General features: G+C 37.1%; 1 protein-coding gene and 1 non-coding gene across 2 annotated transcripts; one reads left to right on the top strand and one right to left on the bottom strand.

Moving 5' to 3' along the window:
* The first annotated feature begins 668 nt into the window (after positions 1-668).
* Positions 669-24,986, top strand: LOC113859453. The gene is made up of 5 exons (XM_027492225.1): positions 669-779; positions 1,118-1,356; positions 1,558-2,191; positions 23,642-23,826; positions 24,935-24,986. Exons 1-5 carry the CDS (start codon positions 669-671, stop codon positions 24,984-24,986), a joined length of 1,221 nt encoding a protein of 406 aa, XP_027348026.1.
* Positions 8,172-8,278, bottom strand: LOC113860353. Its single transcript, XR_003503805.1, has one exon. It is a non-coding gene; the product is annotated as a small nucleolar RNA R71 (small nucleolar RNA).
* Positions 24,987-25,442: the final 456 nt, after the last annotated feature.

The following is a 25,442-nucleotide window of genomic DNA, read 5'->3' as shown; positions in this document are numbered from 1 at the left end:
TCCAATTTTTGGGACATGTGGTATCGAAAGATGGCATTATGGTGGATCCAGTAAAGGTAGAGGCAGTGGCTCAATGGTCAAGGCCTACTAATCCAACAGAAATTTGCAGTTTTCTGGGACTAGCTGGCTATTATAGAAAACTCATTGAAGGATTTTCTAAAATAGCTTTTCCATTGACGAAGTTAACAAGAAAAGGAAAGGAGTTTGTGTGGAATGAAGAGTGTGGAGCTAGTTTCCAAAAGCTTAAAGAAAGGTTAACATCTGCCCCTGTCTTAGTTTTGCCTAATCCAGAACAGAAGTTTGATGTGTATTGTGATGCATCTGGGCAAGGGCTTGGTTGTGTCTTGATGCAGGATGGAAGGGTAGTTGCTTATGCTTCAAGGCAGTTGCGTCCTCATGAAGTTAATTATCCTACTCATGACCTAGAATTAGCCGCGGTGTTTTTTGCCCTTAAGATATGGAGACATTATCTATTCGGGGCAAAATTTGAGGTGTTTAGTGATCATAAGAGTTTGAAGTACTTGTTCGATCAGAAAGAGCTAAATATGAGGCAGAGAAGGTGGATGAAATTTCTAAAGGATTATGATTTTACATTGTCTTACCATCTTGGGAAGGCAAATGTGGTTGCTAATGCTTTAAGTAGGAAGTCCTAGCATATGGCAAGTATGATGGTGAAAGAATTAGAGTTGATTAAGAAGTTCCGAGATATGAATTTGGCAGTGGAGGTGCGACCTCAGAGTTTGTATCTTGGGACTTTGATAATCAATACTGATTTCTTGGTTAGGGTTCGTGATGCCCAACAAGAAGATATGTTCTTGTAGGAAATGATAAGGCAGAGGGGTGAAGAAAAGGATTTGGAGTTCCATTGTGATGCAAATGGACTGATTAAGTTCAAGAACCGTGTATGTATTCCTTCTAATGATGAGCTTAAGCAAATGATACTTGAGGAAGCTCATAAAAGTAGAATGAGTTTTCATCCTGGTGCGACAAAAATGTATTAAGACCTTCGTAATAATTTTTGGTGAAATAGAATGAAGAAAGATGTGGCTGAGTATGTAGCAAAGTGTTTAGTCAAAAGGCGAAGGTAGAACATCAACGTTCACCTGGGATGTTGCAGCCATTAGAAATTCCTGAGTGGAAATTGGATAGTATTTCTATGGATTTTGTGTCTGATTTGCCAAGAACCAAGAGTAATCATGATACAATTTGGGTGATAGTAGATAGATTGACTAAAACAGCTCATTTTCTTTCCATTAATATGAAGTACAAGTTGGAAAAGCTAGCAGATATGTATGTGAGAGAGATAGTCAGATTGCATGGAGTGCCAACTAGTGTTGTGTCAGATAGAGATCCAAGGTTTACATCGAGATTTTGAGAAAGTTTGCAGAAAGCCTTGGGTACTAAGTTAAAACTTAGCTCAGCTTATCATCCACAAACTGATGGTCAGACTGAAAGAACAATACAGTCTTTGGAGGATTTGTTGAGAGCTTGTGTGATGGAACAACAAAGAACTTGGGAGGAATGTCTACCTTTGGTGGAATTCACATATAATAACAGTTATCAAGCAAGCATTGGAATGGCTCCATTTGAGGCTCTGTATGGAAAGAAGTGTAGAACACCTTTGTATTGTTATGAAACTAGAGAGGCGATCTTATATGCACCAGATATGGTTCAGAAGCAACATGAGCAAATCAAATTGATTAGAGAAAAGATGAAAATAGCACAAGATAGGCAAAGGAGTTACTATGATAAGAGGAGAAAATCTTTGGAGTTTCAGGTGAGTGAGCATGTGTTTTTGAAAGTTTCACCTGTGACTGGAGTTGGAAGAGCTCTAAAGTCCAAGAAGTTATCTCCTAAGTTTATTGGGCCATTTGAAGTGCTAAGCAAAGTTGGCCCTGTTGCTTATGAGATTGCTTTGCCTCTAAATCTCTCAAACTTGCATCCTGTATTCCATGTATCGCAGCTTAGAAAGTATATTCCTGACCCTACTCATGTAATAGAACTTGATCTTGTTCAAGTGAGAGAGAATTTGTCAAATGATGTACAACCGGTGAAAATTGTTGATCGTCGTGTTAAGAAATTAAAGGGTAAGGATATTTCACTAGTTAAAGTAATATGGAATACTAGTGATGAGGGAGATGCCACGTGGGAAACTAAGAATAAGATGAGAGAATTATATCTTGACCTTTTTGTAACTTAGCGAATTTCGGGGACGAAATTCCTTAAAGGAGGGGAGAATTGTAATATCGATCATGTGCTTTGTGTCATGCCTGTAGTATATTATTGAGAAAAATCTATAGTACTTTGTGAGCAAAAAGAAAACGTGTATGTACGGTAGCCCCGAATGTCAATACTGACATCACACTGATGTCATCGGTGACATCATGCTGATGTCATCGGCGACATCATGCTGACATCATCGCTTATGTCATTCGTGACCTCACGCTGACATCATCGCTTATGTCATTGGTGATCTCACGTTGACATCATCGCTTACATCACGTTGACGCTGACATCATTGCTTGCATCATGCTGACATCGTCACTTACATCACATTGACGCTGGCATCTTCAAAATTTTTCTATAAATAGGGGGCTTCACATGAAATTTTCATTTCTTCACTCCTATCTAAGGTTCTAAGGCTATACCTCACCATTTTCTCCCATACTAAACCTCCTAAACATAGATTTCTCTTCAGATCTATGATTCTACGTCCGTTCTAAAGGATTTCAAGTAAGTTTCTTTAAGTTTGAAGTTAGATTTATCGTTTGTTTCTCTTCTTCTTCTTTTTCTTATAGATGTTCATGTATTCTTAGGAAAACCTCCGTTCTAGAGTTAAAATCTTCGGTTAAATCTTTGTAAAAGCTCTGTTTAGAGGTAAGAGGAGCTCTACTTTATCATTTTGTTATGTTTATTACTTGTATTCTCATAGATCTTATCATGTATGTTATTATATGTAGAATAATCCTTGTTTTGAGAAATAATCGGTGAAAAGTGAGAATAATTGGTTGTTTATGTGATTTTATGATGAATACATGGTGAAAATGTGATATTATGTTCAAATAGGGCACGATAAGGTGTATTAAGAATGGTTGATATGATTTTATGATTTTGTTATATGAAATATACAAAGAGATGGATGTTTCATATTTGAATATATTGTGTTTCCTGTTAAAATGATGTGTATTGTGAATATGCCATGATTTGATGAAAAGTATGTGGAAAAATGATGAAAAATATGTGTGAATATGAGAAATGGCATATGTGAAGATGTGAATATACTTGAAAGAGTATGAGATGGAAAAAGATATGATGTAAATAGTTACAGAGATACACTGGGGAAGTGGAAGATGGAGACGATATGGGATATCTTGGGGAAATGTAGGGTGGTGAGTGACATTCAGGATTGTGCACGGAATATTTGTGTTTGAATGCACCACATGGCCACACACTCATTTCTCAACTTGACTCTTGACCATTACCTTTGCTAAAGGGCCGTCTATTGCATGCGTTGTATCCGTATTGCATTGGGCCATTCGGCGACTATTTACATGGATGTGTAAGACCTCGGGATAGAGGCATCAGATAACTGTGGCCACAAGGCGCGGTAAGTGCGGTTAAAAGTAAAACAAATTATGAATCTATGGAATATAATGTGTTTGTGTGTTGAGATGAGAACATACTTTATATAACACTGTGATATGCAAATGCCATGATGTTTTCTTTAATCGTGATAAGATGTGTTTTGTGATGAATATGTGTGATGTATGAGTGGTAGGGTAGAGACTCACCCTTACACAACATTTTTCAGGAAAATAGGACGAATAGTATCAGACTCACAGTGCATGGATGGATGAGGACTGCTATAGGACTTAGTTATTTTGAGTTATGTAATGGATAATTTCAGTTCTATAGCATTCTTTTGAAACAGTTGTAAAACTACTATTTCTCTTTGTTGCTGATGAAAACTTTAGAATCTTTCTTTTTCTAAAGTACTTATGAATTAATGAAATTTTACTCTATGAACCTTATATCATTTCAATGTCACTTTCTTATTAGAGAGTTTTGAAAGAAAATTTACTTTACCATTTAAATTTTTATGAAAATTTATCATATATTAAGGAAAGAAATATAAGGCGTTACATTACCAAGATGTATCAAGATTTAAAACAGATGTTTTGGTGGCCAGGCATGAAGCGAGAGATAGCTGAGTTTGTTAGAGCCTGTTTCACTTGCCAAAAGGCAAAAACGGAGCACTAGAGCCCTCCAGGAGAGTTGCAGACGATAGAAATTCTAGAGTGGAAGTGGGACCATGTGACTATGGATTTTGTGTCCCATCTACCTAGAACAGTTAAAAATCATGATGCCTAGTGGGTCATAGTTCATAGGCTAACCAAGAGTGCGCATTTCTTGCCAATTAACATGACCTTTAGCTTGGAGAAATTAGCAAAATTGTAAATCAGAGAGATTGTCAGGTTACATGGAGTACCTTATAGTATTATCTCTGATAGGGATCGTCGATTCACTTCTAAGTTTTGGCAAAGTTTCGAAGAAGCTATGGGCACACAGTTGAGGTTGAGTTCTGCATATCATCCGCAGACAAATGGTCAATCTGAGCCTACTATTCAAACCTTAGAAGACTTATTGCGGACTTGTATTATAGAGCAGAGGAGTAATTGGGAGGATATGCTTCGTGTGGTAGAATTCACTTATAATAATAGCTATCATTCGAGTATAGATATGACACCATTTGAGGCTCTGTATGGTAAAAGGTGTAGAACCTTTATCTGTTGGTTCCAAGATGGAGTATGTAACATCCCTAATTTTTAATTTGTGTACTTAGGGTTATCCGAGTTTAGTTAGCCTTTATTAGTACTACTATTATTATATTGATTGATTTTCGTGCATTTTTTGATAATTTTGTGGATTTGTTGATTTTATGAATGTTCTCTTTTAATGATGATTATTTAAATTACTAGGGTCCCTACTGCACGATAGAGCTTGTTATTTTTGTGGTAATGTTTGATGTGAATTTTTATGTGCATGTGTTATAATAATTACATGATGAAACTATCTTAAATAACCCTAGGTTAGTGAGATTAACCTTAGGGCAAAAATGTCTTTTGGTCAAATAGGAGGACCCCATTTTACTTCATGACCATTGCGATTAATGCTTACATTATCTTTTTTTTTATTCATGTTATTTAATTTTTTTTTGCTAGATATTTTCTTAAACTAGTAGAACTACACGTGTGGCTTTTCCTCTCTAACTTTAATTAGCCACTTAAGGAAAGCCACCCTTTTTGCCCTAGATTCCACGTGCAAAACAAAATTTCAAGAGACACTTTTCAATCTTTCCTCATTTAAGTGTTGTAGCCAAAAAGCCATTCAATGCCTAGGGGGAGGGAGAAATTCAAATAGACACCTTATGATTTGGTTCAAATATATCCCTCTTAATTAGGGCAACCAATTTTCGTTAATGCATGAGATAGGAGAGAGAGAAATCGGCCATAATGACCTAGATTCTGAGCCTAAATAATTGCATTTAATACAATTATCAATTCCCTATTTACCATAATTAAATGTAGCCGTTTGTCCTTTCCTAAACCGTTACATGTTAAATTGCAATCAATTGAGATTCCCTCATAAAAGGTGCAGTCGAGAATTAAAGGAAGATTAGAGCCCAAAATCCCTTCCCAAAACGTAAACTCTTCCTAGTCTCGTGCCCTTTATTATAGCTGACTGATGAATCCATATTTTTACTGATATTTTAGCATAATTCTAGCTCATTTAATAAGAAAAATATATGAAAAAAGCAGAAAAACGCAAAAAAAGAGAATGATTGAAAGTTTTAATTCAATTTGTAGTTATTTTCGCATTTGTAGAATTTATGCTTAGTTCTTAAGGAAATTATCTTGTTTTGAAGGAATAAGCTGAGCAAAAGTCATGGAAATGGAGAATCAATGGGAAGGAAGAGGAAGAATGGCAATGCTGGACTCCAAAATACAAGAATTATGGGTTGCAGCCTGGGCGTGATCACTATTGTTAGTGAAAGTGAGCGTTGCCAGTGTGCGTTATCACTTTCGCTGGCGAGAGTGAACGTTCCAGAGAGACTTCATTCCTGATGAGCTGCGTGTTGTCACTTTCGCCAACGAAAGTGAGCGTTCCAGAGGCACTTGTATCAGGACAGCTTGCGCGTGGTTACTATTACTCACGAAAGTGATCACGCGCAGCCCTTGACCTCCTGCGTTGCCACTATTATGAACAAAAGTGAATGTTCCAGAGAAGCCTTCAACTCTGCAAGTTGCGCGTGGTTACTCTTGCTCTTGAAAGTGAACACGCACACTACATAAAGCTTCTGCGTGGTTACTCTTGTGAAGAAAAGTGACAACACGCAGAACTGGGTTTCTATAAATACCTGATTAAAGCGCGAAACTGGGATCTTTTTGCTCATTTTCTGTTTTGTTAGTTAGAGTTTCGTTGAGAGAGAGTGGAGAGAAGATTGGGGTCGAAGCTTGAAGCTCCAAGAAGAGGGATCGGATTGGAGCTCGTGGCCATGGCTGCTCTGCATTCTTCTTCATCTTCTTCTTCTTCTTTCTCTGTTTTTGTTGCAATGTGTGCTTAATTTCCCATAGTTAGGGGTTTATGGAACTCGAATTGATGTATTGATTCGACTTTATCTTCTGAACTTTAAGTTCTTGGATTAATTGAGTTGTTAATTCTGCTTTTCATGCAATCTCTGAATGGAAATTCATTTGATTAATCAAGAGGAATCTTTACCAATGGGAATTGGATTGTTTGCTTCGATCTGAATTGGCAACCAGAGTTTAGGGATTTCTTAGGGATAAGGAGACCTAATTCTGCAATCTTATAGTTCTAATTCTTAATGCAACCTGAAATTGAATCTCACCTAAGGGATTAGGGAGGTTTAGTGGATTGTTAGGGTCAATGAGTTAAGGAATTAACCTTTGGCTAGATATATGTGAAACTGATTGTCAATTATTCAATTGCTTGAATGTTCAGAGGATTTAATTGGATTGATATTGATATTCTTGTGAAGTAAATTCCTAACTATCCTTCATTGCTATTTCATTTCATCACAAATCTTATACTCTGTTTCTCTGCAAGTTCTTTGCTTTAATTGCTTTGGTTTATTGCTGTTATATGTTACAAATCTCCTTCAAAAATTCGTATGGCTCAAATGGTTATAATTCTGTGAAGTGGTACTTGAAACCTAAATTCCCTGTGGAGACGATATTCTGATCTTAAATTTACTCATCACTTGCTGCAATCCTAGTGCACTTGCTAGTGTTAGATTGCAAACAACAAGTTTTTGGCGCCGTTGCCGGGGAAATTAGAGTTTCAATATCATTAGTAACATAAGAATAACTAGATTGAGTATTTTGTTCTCTGAATTTCTGTAGTAGTAATCCGTAGTTAGACATTTTGTCCATTCTGCATAATTCTGCAACTTTTTAACTTGTGTTTCAATTACTTTTACTGATAATTACTGCATAATTTTCGTGGTGCAGTTCTGAATACTAACTTGTAGTTTACTTTTGCTTTATTTTGAATTGTATATGCATAGCAAAAACAAAAACAAATCAGTTCTAGTCTTTGATCCTGACATAGACATAACCTTAAGAAGATTGAGAAAAGAGTCTAGAGCAGAAAAAGCCATAGGGAGTGATAGTGAGTTAGAAGCTGTCCATTCTCCAGAATCTCAGAGTAATCCTAGAGTGAAAAGAACACCTACATCTTTGAGACAACTAAATTCAGAAATAGAAATGGCAGAACAGAACAGATTTAGAACATTAGGGGACTATGCTATTCCTAACATGCAAGGTTTTAACTCTTCTATAATCAGGCCAACTATTCAAGCCAATCATTTTGAGATTAAACCTGCTTTATTACACTTAGTCCAACAAGATCAGTTTTTTGGTGGAAATTCTGATGATCCTAACTTACATATTTCAAATTTTCTACAGCTATGTGACACCATAAGAATAAATGGGGTTAGTGAAGAAGCCATCAGACTGAGACTATTTCCTTTTTCCTTGAGAGATAGAGCAAAATACTAGTTACAAGCTCAACCACAAGGAAGCATCACAACCTGGACAGAACTTGTGAATAAGTTTTTAACCAAGTACTTCCCTCCATCCAAAGCTGCTAAGTTGAGAGGAGAAATTACATCCTTTGTGCAGCAAGAAGGAGAATCATTGTATGAAGCTTGGGAAAGATACAAAGAACTGCTTAGAAGGTGTCCACATCATTGTATTCCAGATTGGATGCAATTGGAAACTTTTTATAATGGGATGAATGCAGTAACAAGAACAATGGTTGATGCTGCTGCTGGAGGTTCATTAAATACAAAGTCCTTAGAAGAAGCTCAAAGGATTATTGACATGATGGCATCTTCAATGTATCAGAATTCAAACTCAAGGAATCAAGGAAGAAACTCTGGTCATGAAGCTAAAGTTCTGGAAACTTTTCTTGCACAAAATCAGCTACAAAATCAAATGTTTTCAGAATAATTAGCTTCCTTAACACAACAAATCAACAATCTGCAAACAGGGAGTATGCCCACCAGTCAGCTAAGTTGTGATTTTTGTGGAGGAAACCATGCAAATGGTGCATATGAGGCATCCACAAGTGAACCACAAGAGCAAGTGAATTATATGAATAATTTTCAGAGACAACAACCATCATATCCCCCTGGATTTCAATTTTCGAATAATAGAACAAGCAGTATTCTAATTGGAATAATCAATATTCTGCTGCAAAGAATTCTAATTCAAATTTGCCTTTTTCTAATGCAGGTCCAACAACACAACAGCCTTATTTTCAAAGGAATTCATCCACTCAACCTCAAGGAAATCAGAAATTTTCCAGACCTATGAATGAGAGGTTGACTGAGATAGAAGAAACTATGCTGCAATTCATGAAGGTAACTCAAACAAGCTTCAAAAACCAAGAAGCTTCCATGAAGAAACTAGAGACACAGATTGGACAATTAGCTGAACAATTATCCAGCAGGGATGAAGGAAGATTTCCAAGCAATACAGTAATCAATCCTAAAGAGCAATGTCAAGCCATAACTACAAGGAGTGGAGCTGTAGTTGCAAGCCCTAAACCAGCAGAAAAGAAAGTGAATGATGCAGTAGAAAGAAATATTGAACAAGATCTGCAACAAGGAAATTTTAAGCTATTGAAGAAAGACCATTCAGAAGAAAAAGAAAAAGTTCCCATGAATTCTGAAAGGAAAACCAAAAAGCAACTCTTTGAAGAAGCTTATAAGCCAATAGACCCAGAAAAATACAAGAGGTTGCCTTATCCTCAAAGAGTCCAAAATCCTAAACAAGAGGAACAATTTGAAAGGTTTATGAATGTCTTTAAGAAATTACAAATTAACATTCCTTTTGCAGAAGCTTTGGAGCAAATGCCTTCATATGCAAAGTTCATGAAAGAACTACTTTCCAGAAAAAGGAAGCTAGAGCATGACAAAACAGTACCTTTGACAGAGGAGTGCAGTGCCATTCTCAAGAGAAAGCTTCCTCAAAAGTTGAAAGATCCTGGATCATTTAGCATTCCTTGTGAAATAGGAAACTGCACTGTGGGAAGAGCATTGTGTGACTTAGGAGCAAGCATAAATCTGATGTCATTAGCTGTTCTGCAGAAACTTGGAATAGAGGAAGTGAAGCCTACCAACATTACACTGCAGCTAGCTGATAGATCATACACTTATCCATATGGAGTTGTTGAAGATTTATTAGTTAAAGTTGATAAGTTCATTTTTCCTGCAGATTTTGTAATTCTGGACATGGAGGTGGATTCCAACATTCCTTTGATCCTAGGGAGGCCATTTCTTGCAACTGGAAGAGCTTTAATAGACGTGCAAAAAGGTGAACTTATGCTTCGAGTTCAAGATGAGAAGGTAATATTTAATGTGTTTGAAGCTTTAAAATATCCAGTTGAAGATAATACATGTATGAAGATAGATATACTGGATACTTTCATTACACAACATTATATGAAAGAATTTGATGAAATTGCTGTGTTAGAAGAGATAATATCTGCAGGGAATGACAAATCTGAAACTCTGAATGAAGAAGATATCATGGAAGTGCAGCAGCAACTAGAAGCTCTGCCAATTCAAAAACCTGCAGAAAATATAGTGAAAGAAGAGCTGGAAAAGGATGCTAAAGAAGAAGAAAAGCAAAGGCTAGAACTGAAACAACTACCTTCACATTTGCGGTATGCATTTCTGGATGAGAATCATGAAAATCCAGTCATCATCAATAATGAACTTGAGGAAGAACAAGAGGAAAAATTGCTCAGAATTTTGAGAGAACACAAATCTGCAATTGGCTGGAGTATTGCAGACCTGAAAGGTATAAATCCTTCATTTTGTAAGCACAGAATTTTATTTGAAGAGAATTTCAAACCTGTTGTGCAGCCACAAAGGAGGTTAAACCCAGCCATGAAAGAGGTAGTTAAAAAAGTGGTCATAAAGCTGTTTGATGCAGGAATAATATACCCAATTTCTGACAGCAATTGGGTAAGTCCAGTCCAAGTTGTTCCAAAGAAAGGTGGTATGACAGTGGTACCTAATGAAAAGAATGAACTTATCCCTACTAGGACTGTGACTGGATGGAGAATGTGCATAGACTATAGAAAATTAAATGATGCAACCAGAAAAGACCATTTCCCACTACCATTTGCAGATCAAATGTTAGAAAGACTTGCTGGACATTCATTTTATTGTTTTCTTGATGGGTATTCAGGATATAATCAAATAGCTGTAGATCCTTTAGATCAAGAGAAAACTGCATTTACATGTCCATTTGGAGTCTTTGCATATAGGAGAATGCCATTTGGTTTGTGTAATGCCCCTGCCACTTTCCAAAGATGCATGCTTTCTAATTTTTCTGATATGGTAGAAAACATCATAGAAGTGTTCATGGACGATTTCTCTGTTTTTGGTGATTCTTTTGATGATTGTTTAGCTAATCTATCCACTGTTTTGCAGAGATGTCAAGATACTAACCTTGTGTTAAATTGGGAGAAGTGTCATTTCATGGTACAAGAAGGCATTGTCCTTGGTCATAAAATTTCAGAGAAAGGAATGGAGGTGGACCAAGCTAAAATAGAAGTCATTAGTAAATTGCCTCCACCTGTCAATGTTAAAGGAGTTAGAAGTTTTCTAGGACATGCTGGTTTTTATAGAAGATTCATAAAAGATTTTTCCAAGATTGCTAAACCCTTGAGTAATTTACTTGTAAAAGATGCAGATTTCATATTTGATGATAACTGTTTGCATGCATTTTCTGTTTTAAAAGAGAAACTGATTTCTGCACCTATTCTTGCAAAACCAGATTGGAAATTACCTTTTGAACTCATGTGTGATGCAAGTGATAGTGCAGTGGGTGCTGTTTTAGGACAGAGGAAAGATAGGAAATTACATGCTATCTATTATTCAAGCAAAGTGTTAAATCCTGCACAAGTGAATTACACAACAACAGAAAAAGAACTTTTAGCTGTTGTACATGCTTTTGATAAGTTCAGATCATATTTAATGGGTTCAAAAGTGATTGTATACACTGATCATGCTGCTCTTAAATATCTTTTGACAAAACAGGATGCAAAGCCCAGATTATTAAGATGGATTCTACTCCTCCAAGAATTTGAGCTAGAGATCAAAGACAAAAAAGGGAAAGAAAACAGTGTTGCTGACCACTTGTCAAGATTACCACTTGAAGTCATACCATTTGGAGTGGAACAAATTAAAGAAGAATTTCCAGATGAAAGCCTATTCAAGATTGAATCACAGCCCTGGTTTGCTGATATAGCCAACTTTAAAGCTACACACCACGTTCCAAATTGGATGAATTGGCAGCAGAGAAAAAAATTCTTCCATGATAGCAAATATTATGTTTGGGAAGATCCACTACTGTTCAAAACTGGAATAGATGGATTGCTGAGAAGGTGTATACCAGAGGAAGAGCAGCAAGATGTTTTGTGGCATTGCCACAGTTCAGAATATGGAGGACATCATGGAAGTTCAAGAACAGCAGCAAAAGTTTTGCAATCTGGTCTTTTCTGGCCAACTTTGTTCAAAGATGCTAAGAACTATGTGGAAAGGTGTGATAGATGCCAAAGAATGGGGAATATATCTAGAAAACATGAGATGCCATTACAAAATATACTTGAAGTAGAATTGTTTGACATGTGGGGAATAGACTTCATGGGTCCTTTCCCTACCTCATTCTCGAATGAGTACATGCTTGTAGCAGTGGACTATGTGTCCAAATGGGTGGAAGCAATTCCTACCAGAACCAATGATGCTAAGACTGTTATTGCATTTATCAAAAAGAACATTTTTTCAAGATTTGGAGTGCCCAGAATTCTGATAAGTGATGGAGGAAGCCATTTCTGCAACAGATATCTAGAATCAGTCCTAGAGAAGTATGGAGTAAAGCATAGAATAGCTACACCCTATCACCCTCAAACAAGTGGTCAAGTGGAGGTTTCCAACAGAGAAATAAAACAGATTTTGGAGAAAATAGTTAGTAGTTCAAGGAAGGACTGGTCTAAGAAAGTGGATGATGCTTTGTGGGCATACAGGACAGCTTTCAAGACACCAATTGGCATGTCTCCTTATCAATTAGTATATGGAAAAGCCTGCCATTTACCAGTGGAACTAGAACATAAAGCTTTTTGGGCTGTGAAATGGTTGAATTTTGATCAAGTGAATGCAGGAAATAAAAGATTGTTACAGCTGCATGAATTAGACGAGTTTAGACTCAATGCATATGAAAATGCCAAAATATATAAGGAAAGGACCAAAAAGCTGCATGACAAGTTTATTCTAAAAAGAGATATAAAACCTGGGCAGTCTGTTTTGCTTTTTTAATTCAAGATTGAGATTGTTTTCAGGGAAATTAAAATCTAAGTGGTCTGGACCTTTTGTGGTGAAAGAAGTATTTCCATATGGTGCTGTACTAATAGCAGATCCAAAGGATGGGAGAGAGTTCAAGGTGAATGGACAAAGATTAAAAATCTATCATGGAGGTCAGATTGAGAAAGTCCAAGTATGCTTGAAATTGGTTCCTCTGGAGTGAGGAACAACTAATGTCAAGCTAGTGACATTAAAGAAGCGCTTTGTGAGAGGCAACTCACATTTCTAACCCAATTTAACTTTTCTGCATTAATTTTGAATTAACAGTGTTCATAAAAGCCAAAATCTGAACTTTTCATCTTGGTTACCTTGCTGAATTTGATGTTTGGAATAAATCTAGTGGCTGAAACAAGAATGCAGATTGGAATTAATTAGAATGCTTAAAGTTCTTGTACAGTCTGAATAATAGTTATCAAATTCTGCAAATTCTCTGAAAAAAATACAAAGTTCTGCATCATACTCATCATATTCTGTAAATTTGATACAAAAGGTAATTTTTGAAGCATGTTAAATCTGTCATTTGTAGTGAATCTGATAAATATAATTGGACTTCATGCTATAATGTGTTATGGAAAAGTCAGAATTGCATTGTGAATATGTTAAGCAGAAATTCTACAGAATTCAGCCTTGGATGAATGTTGCATATGTAATTAAAGGTGAACATGATGAGAGAAATAGGTATTTTATATGGTGAGTGTGTATTGGAATGATTATGATTTGTTAAGTGAGCCAATTAAAGTTTGGAGAACTTGGATTGATGAAAGAAATCACTCTTTTGCAGGAAAGCAATCAAGCAGAGATGGAATTCTGAGATGTCCCCTCTGGAACAATCACTCTCACTGATGAGAGTGATAACGCAGAAACTGATTGGGAAACACAGCTCTCTGGAACAATCACTCTCGCTGATGAGAGTGATAACGCAGAGGCAGATGAGAAAAACACACTCTCTGGATCACTTCCTTTCCTTGTCAAGAGTGATCACGCGCAGGTAAGTATGGAATATTTCATAGCGCGTTACTCCTTTTACTGATAAAAGTAACCACGTTCAAGCAAAAAGCTTGCGCGTTATCACTTTGCCCAGCAATAGTGATAACGCGCATTGCATTCAAATTTCCAAGCTCTCTGGAACACTCACTCTGTTTGACAAGAGTGATAACGCAGAATCTTGTTAATAAGGGAACGTTCACTTCTCACTTAAAAAGTGGGCACGTGCACACGCGTGACCCCAAATTCCATATAAAGGAACCACGCTCACATCCATTTAAACCTAAATCACATTTCCCTCTGAAATTCCTCTGACTTTCAATCTTTCGTGAAGCAACCAGCAAGCAATTGTTCCTTCTTTTTCACTGTCATTCACATTTCTGAAGCTCAAGGTACGTTCTCTGCATTCTCTGAAATTGTATTTAGGGTTTTTCTTTGCTGCAACTCTAGAAAAATGTCAAAAATGGCAAATGGGGAAATATCTTGAGCGTAATTGATATAAGTAACTTTAAATACTGTGAATAGGATTTCAAAGTCATTCAATCTCCTCTGTTAACATATGCACATCTGCATTATGCGAAAAAAATCTGAAAATGACTTTGAAAGAAATAGAAATACTCCAGTTGTCATCAACGAAAATACTCCTTGCATGCAATATTTGAATGTTGATGTCTGAACTGAGTTGTATGGAATGAGTTACTGTTGTATATTGCACTGCATGATTGTACAGATACCATACTGATAGTCCTGCATTAAGCTGATCTTTAGTCTTTGATGATAATGAATGAGTGCACTGTCCTAATTGTATGTGATTCAAAGAAATAATAGGCAATATTCTGGATGAATTTCACTGTCAGAAGAAAATTTCTTTTAGGAATCATTAGTAGTTGAAATTTGGTTGAAAATTGTGATTCTTTTTCTGCATTCTTGGTGAAATTGTGAATGTTGAGTTTACAAATTATGAAGGCCAGTTCAAAATTCCCTGAATATGGTTTGATTAATTTTGTACCTAAGTTCTGGTGTATCTGAAAAGTTAAGAGAGCATGTAAAAAAAAAATATATGCTGATGACCTATAATAGCATCTCTGTGTTAACCTGATGTGCTTTGAGAGTGTGCACTCTAAACTACAAATTTAAAGGTTTAACCAATTTTGATTGTGATTGCTTAGTAATTTGCAATAGTGCTTGTGTATTGATATGATTACATTCTCATGACAGCAACTAATTGTAAATAGATACATACTGCAAGTTGGAATTCTGCACATGGATTGATTGAAATTATCTAGTAAAGAGATGTATATTGTCACAATTCTGTGTCTTGAATTTTAAACTGTCAAATTACTTGCTTGTTTTTGCAGTCACTTCAAAATGGTCAGAACTTCTTTGAATACACCAGTTGGACCTTCTAAGAAGACCAAAGCTGGATCTGCCAGCAACACTCCAAGAAGGAGATCTATCAGGAATCTGCAAGCTGGAACAGCCAGGAATTATTCAACCACTAAAAGAGCAAGAACTGATGGTGTCTCACCTTCCTCACCCATTGAAATTGCTGACCCTCCTCAGCCAAGTGTAACCACACCTGCAACCTCTTCACCACCTCAGCCGACCAGAAGAAATGCTCTTTCTACCTCTACCTATACTGATCATGATCCAAGGTTCAGGAGTATAGCTCACGAAAATTATTTCAAGGCAAATATTCTGAGGAGGAAGATTGTCCCAGATAGAGCCTTTGAAATTGCTGAAGGTAACTACCCTGAGTACTCAGAAGAAATCCAGAAAAGGGGATGGGACAACTTCTGCTCTTTGGCTGACAAAGGTTGGAGAGAAATTACACAGGAGTTTTATGCAAATGCAATGCGGTTCAAGGGAGACCAAATTCCCAAATTTCACACAATGATCAAGGGTATGAGGGTGGATTTCACTGCTGCCAACATCAATCGAGTGTTGGAAATTTACACTGAAAGACAACCTGGGCAGATGGACTTCACTGACTTTAAGAATAGTCAAGACAAGGATTATATTGAAATCCTGCACAGAATTGGAAGGCCAGGCACAACTTGGCAGCTGAACCTCGCCCAGAAACCCAAGTGCATCACCACCAAGAACCTACTACCATTTGCTAAAGTCCGGAGTACCTTTCTATTGAATTCTTTCATGCCAGTCAAGCATAGTTCAACCCTAGCAGTAAAGAGGGCTGAATTATTGTTTGCAATTGTTAATGATATGTACATTGATGCAGGGGAAGTAATTAGTGAATGTATCTTAAATATTCTGAAAACAAAAAGAGATTCACTAGCCTTTCCCTCATTAATCACTTTACTTTGTGAGGATGCAGGGGTTGAAGTTGGAGACTACCAAGAGAAAATCAGATCTGCTCCCCCTATCTCTGTCTCAATGGTAAAGGAAATCTATGCCACCACCTCCTGCACTTCAGCTGCACCTATCCCTACTCAGTTCAGAAAGGAGAAACCAATGAAGATGAAGGACATCCTACATCTTTTGGTTGAAAGGCAAAATCAATTGGCTGAACAACAAACTGAGCTCCACAACAGTTTGAAGGCAGGAACCATGCTAGTGGAATGTGTGTTGATGAATCTTGGTCAGAAGATGGGAATGACCAAAGATGAACTTTATCACACACCAGACTTGGCTGAGAATGCTCAATGTCTACGCTCATCAGTTTTTAAAGACTTGCCAATATACAAGACTCATTTTCCACAGCCAACTGAAGAAGTGGTGGAGGAAGAAGAAGATGAGGAGGATGAGGAAGAAGATGAAGATGAAATTTCTGATGAGGAGGATGCTCAAGATGACTAGCTTAGGATTTTTATTTTCTTTTCTGTTAATTCAAATTTTCTCTTGATGGTTTTGTAATTAAGTTTCAAACTTTTTGGTTTCATTTTAGAATTTGGGTTTGTAATTTGCACACTTGGTATATTTTGGTTTCATGCTAATTCTGAACAATTATGTTTTGAACACACATTAATTATGCAGAATTCAATCCCTTTTTCACTTGCTAATTGACAAAATTTTTGGTGTTTTGTGCAGAAAATGTCACACTCACACAACACTCACACACATTGGCTGATGACACCTGCACAAGCTGCCATGAAAGGGGGGTTATTCCTTACCTCTTGATTCATGTGTTAGCTACACAATACACTGAAGATTTACTGATAATAGTCTAGGTTATGAGCTGTTTTCTGCAAATTAACTGCAAGATGAGTGACAATTTTGTGAATTCTGTGTGAATTTTTTTTAGTTGTTTTTCCCATTCTCAAAATGAGATCACACTTGTATTTTCAAAAATGAGGCAGTTGCCACTAGGTGCATAAATTTCAGAAAAGTGTATTGTGTTTTCATTAATCCACATGATCACTTATAAATACCTAGTGAGATTTGAGCTGTCTAATTCTTTTCTTGTGTGATTAATCATATTTGGCTGTATTCTCTAGAACTTGCCCTTGTTCTTAATTGAATATGCATGCTACAGTTTTCACCCACATAATAGAGGCCATGTTTGATTATACCTAGTCAGCCTAAAAGCCTCCCTTTATGATTGAATGTCTTAGTTCACCCTTTTGAGCTTAATATCCCTTTTCTTGAAATTACCTCATTATAAAGCCTTGCCTGAAAAACCAATTTTTACCATTCAAAAGATCAAAGGCATAATGAGTTTAATCAAGAATGAGTTTTAAAACTAAGTTTGGGGTGGCATCCAGATTTTAATTGCTTGAGGACAAGCAATGTTCTAAGTTTGGGGTGTGAAATAGGGAAATAGCATGCTATCTAAGTTGGAGTTCAACAAACCAGAAAGAAAGAAGAAAAGTGCTGCAGTAAAATGAAAAATATATGAAGCAAAGCTGTGAAAAGAACAAAAATGTGAGTTCAAAAGAAAAGAAGTGCAGCAAAGTGCTGCAGAAAAGAAGATAGTGACTGAAAGTAAGAAAAGAAGAAAAGAGATGAAAATTCTGCTGCAAGAAAAATTCTGTTTGCTGCATAAGTGAGAGAATTAAGGAGGAATAATGTAGATCCATATTTTTACTGATATTTTAGCATAATTCTAGCTCATTTAATAAGAAAAATATATGAAGAAAGCAGAAAAACGCAGAAAAAGAGAATGATTGAAAGTTTTAATTCAATTTGTAGTTATTTTCGCATTTGTAGAATTTATGCTTAGTTCTTAAGGAAATTATCTTGTTTTGAAGGAATAAGCTGAGCAAAAGTCATGGAAATGGAGAATCAATGGGAAGGAAGAGGAAGAATGGCAATGCTGGACTCCAAAATACAAGAATTATGGGTTGCAGCCTGGGCGTGATCACTATTGTTAGTGAAAGTGAGCGTTGCCAGTGTGCGTTATCACTTTCGCTGGCGAGAGTGAACGTTCCAGAGAGACTTCATTCCTGATGAGCTGCGTGTTGTCACTTTCGCCAACGAAAGTGAGCGTTCCAGAGGCACTTGTATCAGGACAGCTTGCGCGTGGTTACTATTACTCACGAAAGTGATCACGCGCAGCCCTTGACCTCCTGCGTTGCCACTATTATGAACAAAAGTGAATGTTCCAGAGAAGCCTTCAACTCTGCAAGTTGCGCGTGGTTACTCTTGCTCTTGAAAGTGAACACGCACACTACATAAAGCTTCTGCGTGGTTACTCTTGTGAAGAAAAGTGACAACACGCAGAACTGGGTTTCTATAAATACCTGATTAAAGCGCGAAACTGGGATCTTTTTGCTCATTTTCTGTTTTGTTAGTTAGAGTTTCGTTGAGAGAGAGTGGAGAGAAGATTGGGGTCGAAGCTTGAAGCTCCAAGAAGAGGGATCGGATTGGAGCTCGTGGCCATGGCTGCTCTGCATTCTTCTTCATCTTCTTCTTCTTCTTTCTCTGTTTTTGTTGCAATGTGTGCTTAATTTCCCATAGTTAGGGGTTTATGGAACTCGAATTGATGTATTGATTCGACTTTATCTTCTGAACTTTAAGTTCTTGGATTAATTGAGTTGTTAATTCTGCTTTTCATGCAATCTCTGAATGGAAATTCATTTGATTAATCAAGAGGAATCTTTACCAATGGGAATTGGATTGTTTGCTTCGATCTGAATTGGCAACCAGAGTTTAGGGATTTCTTAGGGATAAGGAGACCTAATTCTGCAATCTTATAGTTCTAATTCTTAATGCAACCTGAAATTGAATCTCACCTAAGGGATTAGGGAGGTTTAGTGGATTGTTAGGGTCAATGAGTTAAGGAATTAACCTTTGGCTAGATATATGTGAAACTGATTGTCAATTATTCAATTGCTTGAATGTTCAGAGGATTTAATTGGATTGATATTGATATTCTTGTGAAGTAAATTCCTAACTATCCTTCATTGCTATTTCATTTCATCACAAATCTTATACTCTATTTCTCTGCAAGTTCTTTGCTTTAATTGCTTTGGTTTATTGCTGTTATATGTTACAAATCTCCTTCAAAAATTCGTATGGCTCAAATGGTTATAATTCTGTGAAGTGGTACTTGAAACCTAAATTCCCTGTGGAGACGATATTCTGATCTTAAATTTACTCATCACTTGCTGCAATCCTAGTGCACTTGCTAGTGTTAGATTGCAAACAACACTGACCAATTTAATCCCATTTGACATTTATTCCAAAGATCATTTATTGAGAAATTCCCCATACTTAATCACTCTCACGAGAAGCCCTTTCACCTAGCCGTTATATGCACCATAATTACCTCAATTACCTCCCACTTACCTTCAACCTCTCGAGAAAATGAATGGACACGCTCAAATTCCCTTTCCTATATAATTGGAACCGCCAGCTGCATTTAGGGAGTGATGATGTTAGCTTGAGAAGTCGCCACCTAAGGCATTTAAAACCCAAAACCGTGCATGACATTAATTGCATATTCATCCCTTAATTGCAAACTTTTTAGATTCTCATGCGTATTTAATTGGTGTTAACCGGATTGTCATAAATTAGCATGATTCTTGCAGACAATCATTAAGGATGCCCTTTCCATTCCCACTTACTCGAATAACCTTCCATTTCCCCATTTAACTGCCACTGGATTTATTTAATTACCCACCTGCATTTATTTAGACGTGTCAATCAGCCTGGAATGTTTCAAATGGAGCCATTACTTCCCCAAATCCGTGCCTGACATTGATCATATTTACCTTCCTTAATTACCTTGCATTAATTGCATGAACCAACTAACCATTCACATTATTTTCCCTAATAACCGCGTCCTAATTGTGTTTAAACCGAGGGGACCTCACCTGCCTCATTTAAACCGTCATTCAAGTTACCTAAATTACCTCTTAACCGCATTTAACCTCACGAGAAACTTAAACAGCAACATTTATTCTGGAAACTATGCCTCATTAATTGCATGCAGTTATTTCTTGTTTTATGGCACTAGCCACACGCCCAAGGCAAAGAGAAAGGCGCCACCTTGTCTCGAGGAGTCCAAGAGGCATCACCTTTTCACTAGCCACTCAAAAGGACATCACCCTTTCAAATTCGCAGCACACGAAGGGTTTGAACCCATTTCCCTCTACAAACGAACCCTAGCCGCCAACACGCATTGATTACTCACTCTTGCCCAGGTCAACCCACCACTCAGTTACTCCACCATGATGGCTAGCTTGTGGAGACGTGTGGGACATTAAAGACTTACTCCTTTTTCACTCTGTGCATTCAATGCTCTTGACAAGGCGTGTCACATGCATCTGGACATCTAAGAGGCGTGATTGTTCAACAAGAAAGGCGAAAGGATATGTCACTTCACTTAACCTAACCCTAAAACCCTTGTTGTACAACTCCTCACCGTCAACCCCTGGAAGACGAATAGGCAAAAGCTTTAAGCCACACTATATAAGGACACCTTATAATCCTCACGCGCCCTTTTCCCCTTATTTTTCAAAAACACTCTCAACCTCACTACTTCTTTTCTCTCTCGACACCTTCTCACCCTCACACCAAACCCTCTATGCCCTTTTCTCTCGTGGACAACACACTTCATCACCAACCTCTTAAGGAGGCGACAAAACACCAAGGACTCAAGTCGTGACCACGATCCTACTAGTACCAAGGCCAAGCCTTCTACTCTATCTCTCTTTCTCAAACCAAACAAGGTTAGGGGAGTTCTTGTTTGCGCCTGAATGCATGTGGTTGTTCATTAACTTGTAAACTCTACATGCACTCTCTTCTTCTTGTTTTCGTCTCCGATCTTCATCAATGAAAATTACATGCAAACCATTTTTCTTCATCTCGTGGTGATTCTATTTGGTTGGTGTCTTAAAAACTCCATGTTTTGTAACTTGCGTGAACTTGATTGAGGTTGAAATAGTTTTGCATGTTGATAATATTGAAATCCTTGCATAAGTCTCGGTTGTTTACCTTTATTATTGAATAAAGTTGGTACCTTTGATGAATATCCGATTGCATGTTAAAGTAACTATATGAATCCTTGTGTTCTTTTCGGTTTTCATCGACTACCCTCCTTCGTTTTTGTTTTAACTGAGAAATCACTCACCTTTTTCTCTCGGTTTGATTCTGTTTGACCAAGGAACCCTTTTTTTTCTCTTAACCTAAACGAATTTTCTCATCACCTAATCACTAGTTTACGAAAAATTTGTGGTAGAAATGAATTGCATGCATGATTAAACTTGCGGTTATTTCCATGATTCTTTGATGATTATTTTGTTTACGAAGGTACATTTAGACTAAGATATTTCAACGAAATTTTTATAACTATCTCCATCTTCTCTCCTTTTCTTTTATTCTCGGACTGTGGACGAATGGTTCTTCTTTTCTTTGAACGTACTAGCTCTTATGAGCATGGATTTGGTTATATGGTTTGTGACCTTTGGGAATTTAATGTGCGTTCAAAAATGGTGAAATGAGAATGCGGTTACGAAACTCTTATATGCATGATATGGAAGATGGAGAGTCAAGGTCATAGTTTAGCACAGCTGAGGGATGTGAGTGTTTAGGTTCGAGGGAAGGACATTGGGGGTAGTGGAGGGGGGTTGCCCCAATGGTGCGGAATAGCTCATCGCGGCCAGGACACGTCGCCATCGAAACCTCCACTAATCCTGACGCGAGTAAGCATTACCGAGGATCGTGGAAAGACTCGTTCCTAAGGGACCAAAATGGTCAAATGGGAGAATATTTCTGATGGATTTCATACAATGTGTGCTTGTAGGGAACGAGGGCCTCCGATCACCTTGACTGGAGGAATGGTGGGAACAAACTGAGGAAGTAGTGACGTTTTAAGCGTTAGTGTTTAAATTATGTTGCGACGAATCTCTGTGACTTTGCCTGCATTTTTATAACTATTTATTGGGCATTTTGTTATGACTGTGTGTTTATTGAAATGTGACTTCGTAAGTGCTTGATACTACTCTGATTTTCTTCCTTACTCAATATCTGATGACTGATTGTAATGGAGCTCACCCTTTCTGTTCGTGTTCTATTGTTGTATGTTTGTATGTATTGCATGACTGTGTGACAGATGGACCTTCAGCGAGCAATGATTTGAGGAGAGGATTTCGGGGAGAAAGCAGTCTGGATTGATAGCGACCCGGACGACCTGCCACCCCCGTCTTGCCCTCAGCCAGTGGATGACCATTCCGACTTCGATGGATTAGAATCTGATCCCAGCTAGGATTCACTTCCATTAGAGTTTTATTTATAGGCTGTTACTTTATTTTGTCATGGATGAATACTGCTTGTAGGCTTTGAGTTATTTTATTGCTTTTGGAAATACTAGACTTTGGGGTTTTACTTTACTGTGGACTTTACTTTGGACATTTGGCTGGATAATTTACAAGACGTTTTCTTTTACTCATGTTCTCTTCGCTACATTTCTATAATCTTACTCCAAATGATTTACGATTTTATGTACTTACTCTGATGTTGTTATAAAACCATTCTGGAAACTATTAATGTAGTTCACATAGAAGCATTGTATGTTGTATGAAATGAAATTAATTGAAAATATGATTCGTGATAGGTGAACTCGAATCAAGTATGTTGTTTTTTTTTTATTTCTGAAAATTGATTGGAGTTGTTATGATTAAATGAATAAATTCTTGAGGCAAAAATGTGAATACCAAAAGCTAATATTGTTAGCGTTAAATTGTACAATGAGGAATTGTATTGTGATTGTCTATGGAGGCATTTTGAACTAGCCATGGAGGATGTAAAGTCAGAATTGTGCCCTATGATATAAATTGTATGTAGCTGATAGAATCTCTCTATAATGCGGTTTTGACAATGAATTCTTTTACTCGTTAGTTCAGGTGTATCATCTTATAGATGCTAAAACCATAAGATAAATAGATGGGGTTTTGGTAGAGATTTAGGTGTTACAGAGTACATTTGATGGTTGGACCTGAAATGCTGCAAGAAACTAAGGAGAAAGTTGAATTTATTAGAGAAAAGCTAAGAGCTACCCAGAGTCGACAGAAATCTTATGCTGACTGACGCAGAAGATCCCTAGAATTTTAGGTTGGTGATCACGTATTCCTGAGAGTATCACGCACTACAGGTGTGGGGCGAGCCCTAAGAGCTAAGAAGTTAACACCTAAGTTCATAGGGCCGCATCAGATATTACATCGCAGAGGACCAGTAGCCTATGAATTAGCATTACCACCTCAATTGTCATGACTACATAATGTTTTCCATGTGTCGCAGCTAAGAAAGTATGTTCCTGATTCGTCTCATATAATCGAGCCTGATGTTGTGGAGTTAAGAGATGATTTGTCTGTGGAGGTTCCAGCTGCTCGTATTGAGGAAACTAGAGTTAAGGAACTTAGAGGCAAGTCTATTCGATTAATAAAGGTTGTTTGGGACCCAGTAACTGGTGATGCCACATGGGAGTTAGAGGAAAGAATGAGAGAGTTGTACCCTCATCTTTTCTCTGAGGGATGAAATTTTCGAGGACGAAAATTTATATTCGGGGGGAGAATTGTCAAGCTAGTGATTTATTATTCAGTAATCTATAATATTTTATACTTGTTCAATGCTAATTGAAAGAATATTTGGTATTGGAATAGATTTAGATGGAGTTTAAAATTATTTTAAAAAAAAAGTGAATAGTACTGTATGAACAGTGTTAGATGAATAGTACAAACCGTGTATGAACAGTAAAAACCGTATATGTACAGTGACCGCTAACGTCATCAATAACATCATCCTAACGTCACATACGCGTACAGTGCGTGTACAGTACGTGTGCACAGTATTTTCGGCGTGAATAGTGTCCTGAACATGTTTCCGGCGTGAACAGTAATTTCCGGCAGTGAACAGTAAATTTCAAAAAATTTCTATAAAAAGGGGGCTTCACACGAAATTTTCATTTCTTTACTCATATCCAAGGTTCTCAAAGGTTCTAAGGTCATATACTGCCATTTCCTCCCATAATAAACCCTCCTAAACTTCGATTTCTCGCCAAATCTGAGATTCTACATCTATTCTGAAGGATTTGAAGTAAATTTCTATAAGTTTGAAGTTAGATTTATCGTTCGTTTCTCTTCTTCTTCTCTTTCTTATAGATAGTTGATGATATCTTAGGAGAAACTCCGTTCTAAAGCCGAATCTTCGGTGAATCTTGCGTTAAAACAAGTAATATTTGGTAGATCTGGTGTGAATCATCATTCTGAGGTAAGGGGAGCTTACTTTAACCTATGAACTACGTTTTGTATGGTTTAATATGCTATTTCAAGATATTTTGATATGATTTTGGTAGATCTATTGAATAAAAGCTATTTTCTAAGCTATAACTGTTGTTAATTGATTTAAAATGCTGAGATTTTGGCTGATCTATTATAAACTTGCCTTAGTTGAGCTGTTAAAATAATTTTGGCGGTGTGCATCATGCTGAGATATATGTTTTGCATCATTATAGAGCCGAGTTACATGTTTAGGTGGGTAGACGTGTAATGGTAAGTTCATGCTGAGCTGTTGTGCTGTGTTGTTTGGATCCAGATATCGGAATGGATCGCTCTTAGACCGACTCGGTTCCTTCTGGATTACTTAGGCTATGAAACCAGTTGGAAACCGTTTTCATGCTGTGCATTAGATGGGCTAGAAATGCATAGGGTTATTGTTGTGAGAAATTTTTTGCTCTATATATATGATTTTATTTTATGTTTGGTAAGCTCAGCCTTGCATTTCTTCTATGTCATTGTGTGTGTGTACTGCGATGATCGTACGGTGGTACGTGAACAGATGTAGCAGGTGTTGCATCTACTTCACAGGCTGAGGGGCCAGTGGAGAAATATTAGAAGCTGGAGTTGAGTAATCTTGCATTAAAGTCTCTTTTTCTTTATATTTTGAGACCTCATGTAGAGGGAGTTACATAGTATAATTTTGAGTATTTTGAATATTATGAACTAAATGTAATATTATGTTGTTCTGTTGAATATTTGTTGTAAGGAACTTTATTTTACTTTGAATGAGAAGTGAATTTTATACTTATATTATCTATTATTTA

This window comes from Abrus precatorius, unplaced genomic scaffold (assembly GCF_003935025.1).
Source record: "Abrus precatorius isolate BTA unplaced genomic scaffold, Abrus_2018 Scaffold2, whole genome shotgun sequence".
Classification (NCBI taxonomy): Eukaryota; Viridiplantae; Streptophyta; class Magnoliopsida; order Fabales; family Fabaceae; genus Abrus; species Abrus precatorius.
The sequence above is the reverse complement of the archived record's forward strand: the minus strand, read 5'-3'. Positions and strand labels throughout refer to the sequence as shown.

What these genes read in the sequence shown, in the direction of transcription:
- LOC113859453 (XM_027492225.1), top strand. Translation starts at nt 669, where the DNA reads ATGGTGAAAGAATTAGAGTTGATTAAGAAGTTCCGAGATATGAATTTG. An exon ending in AATTATATCTTGACCTTTTT is followed by an intron (nt 2,192 to 23,641) that starts GTAACTTAGCGA and finishes CATGTGTCGCAG; the next exon opens with CTAAGAAAGTATGTTCCTGA. An exon ending in ACTGGTGATGCCACATGGGA is followed by an intron (nt 23,827 to 24,934) that starts GTTAGAGGAAAG and finishes GTTTGGATCCAG; the next exon opens with ATATCGGAATGGATCGCTCT.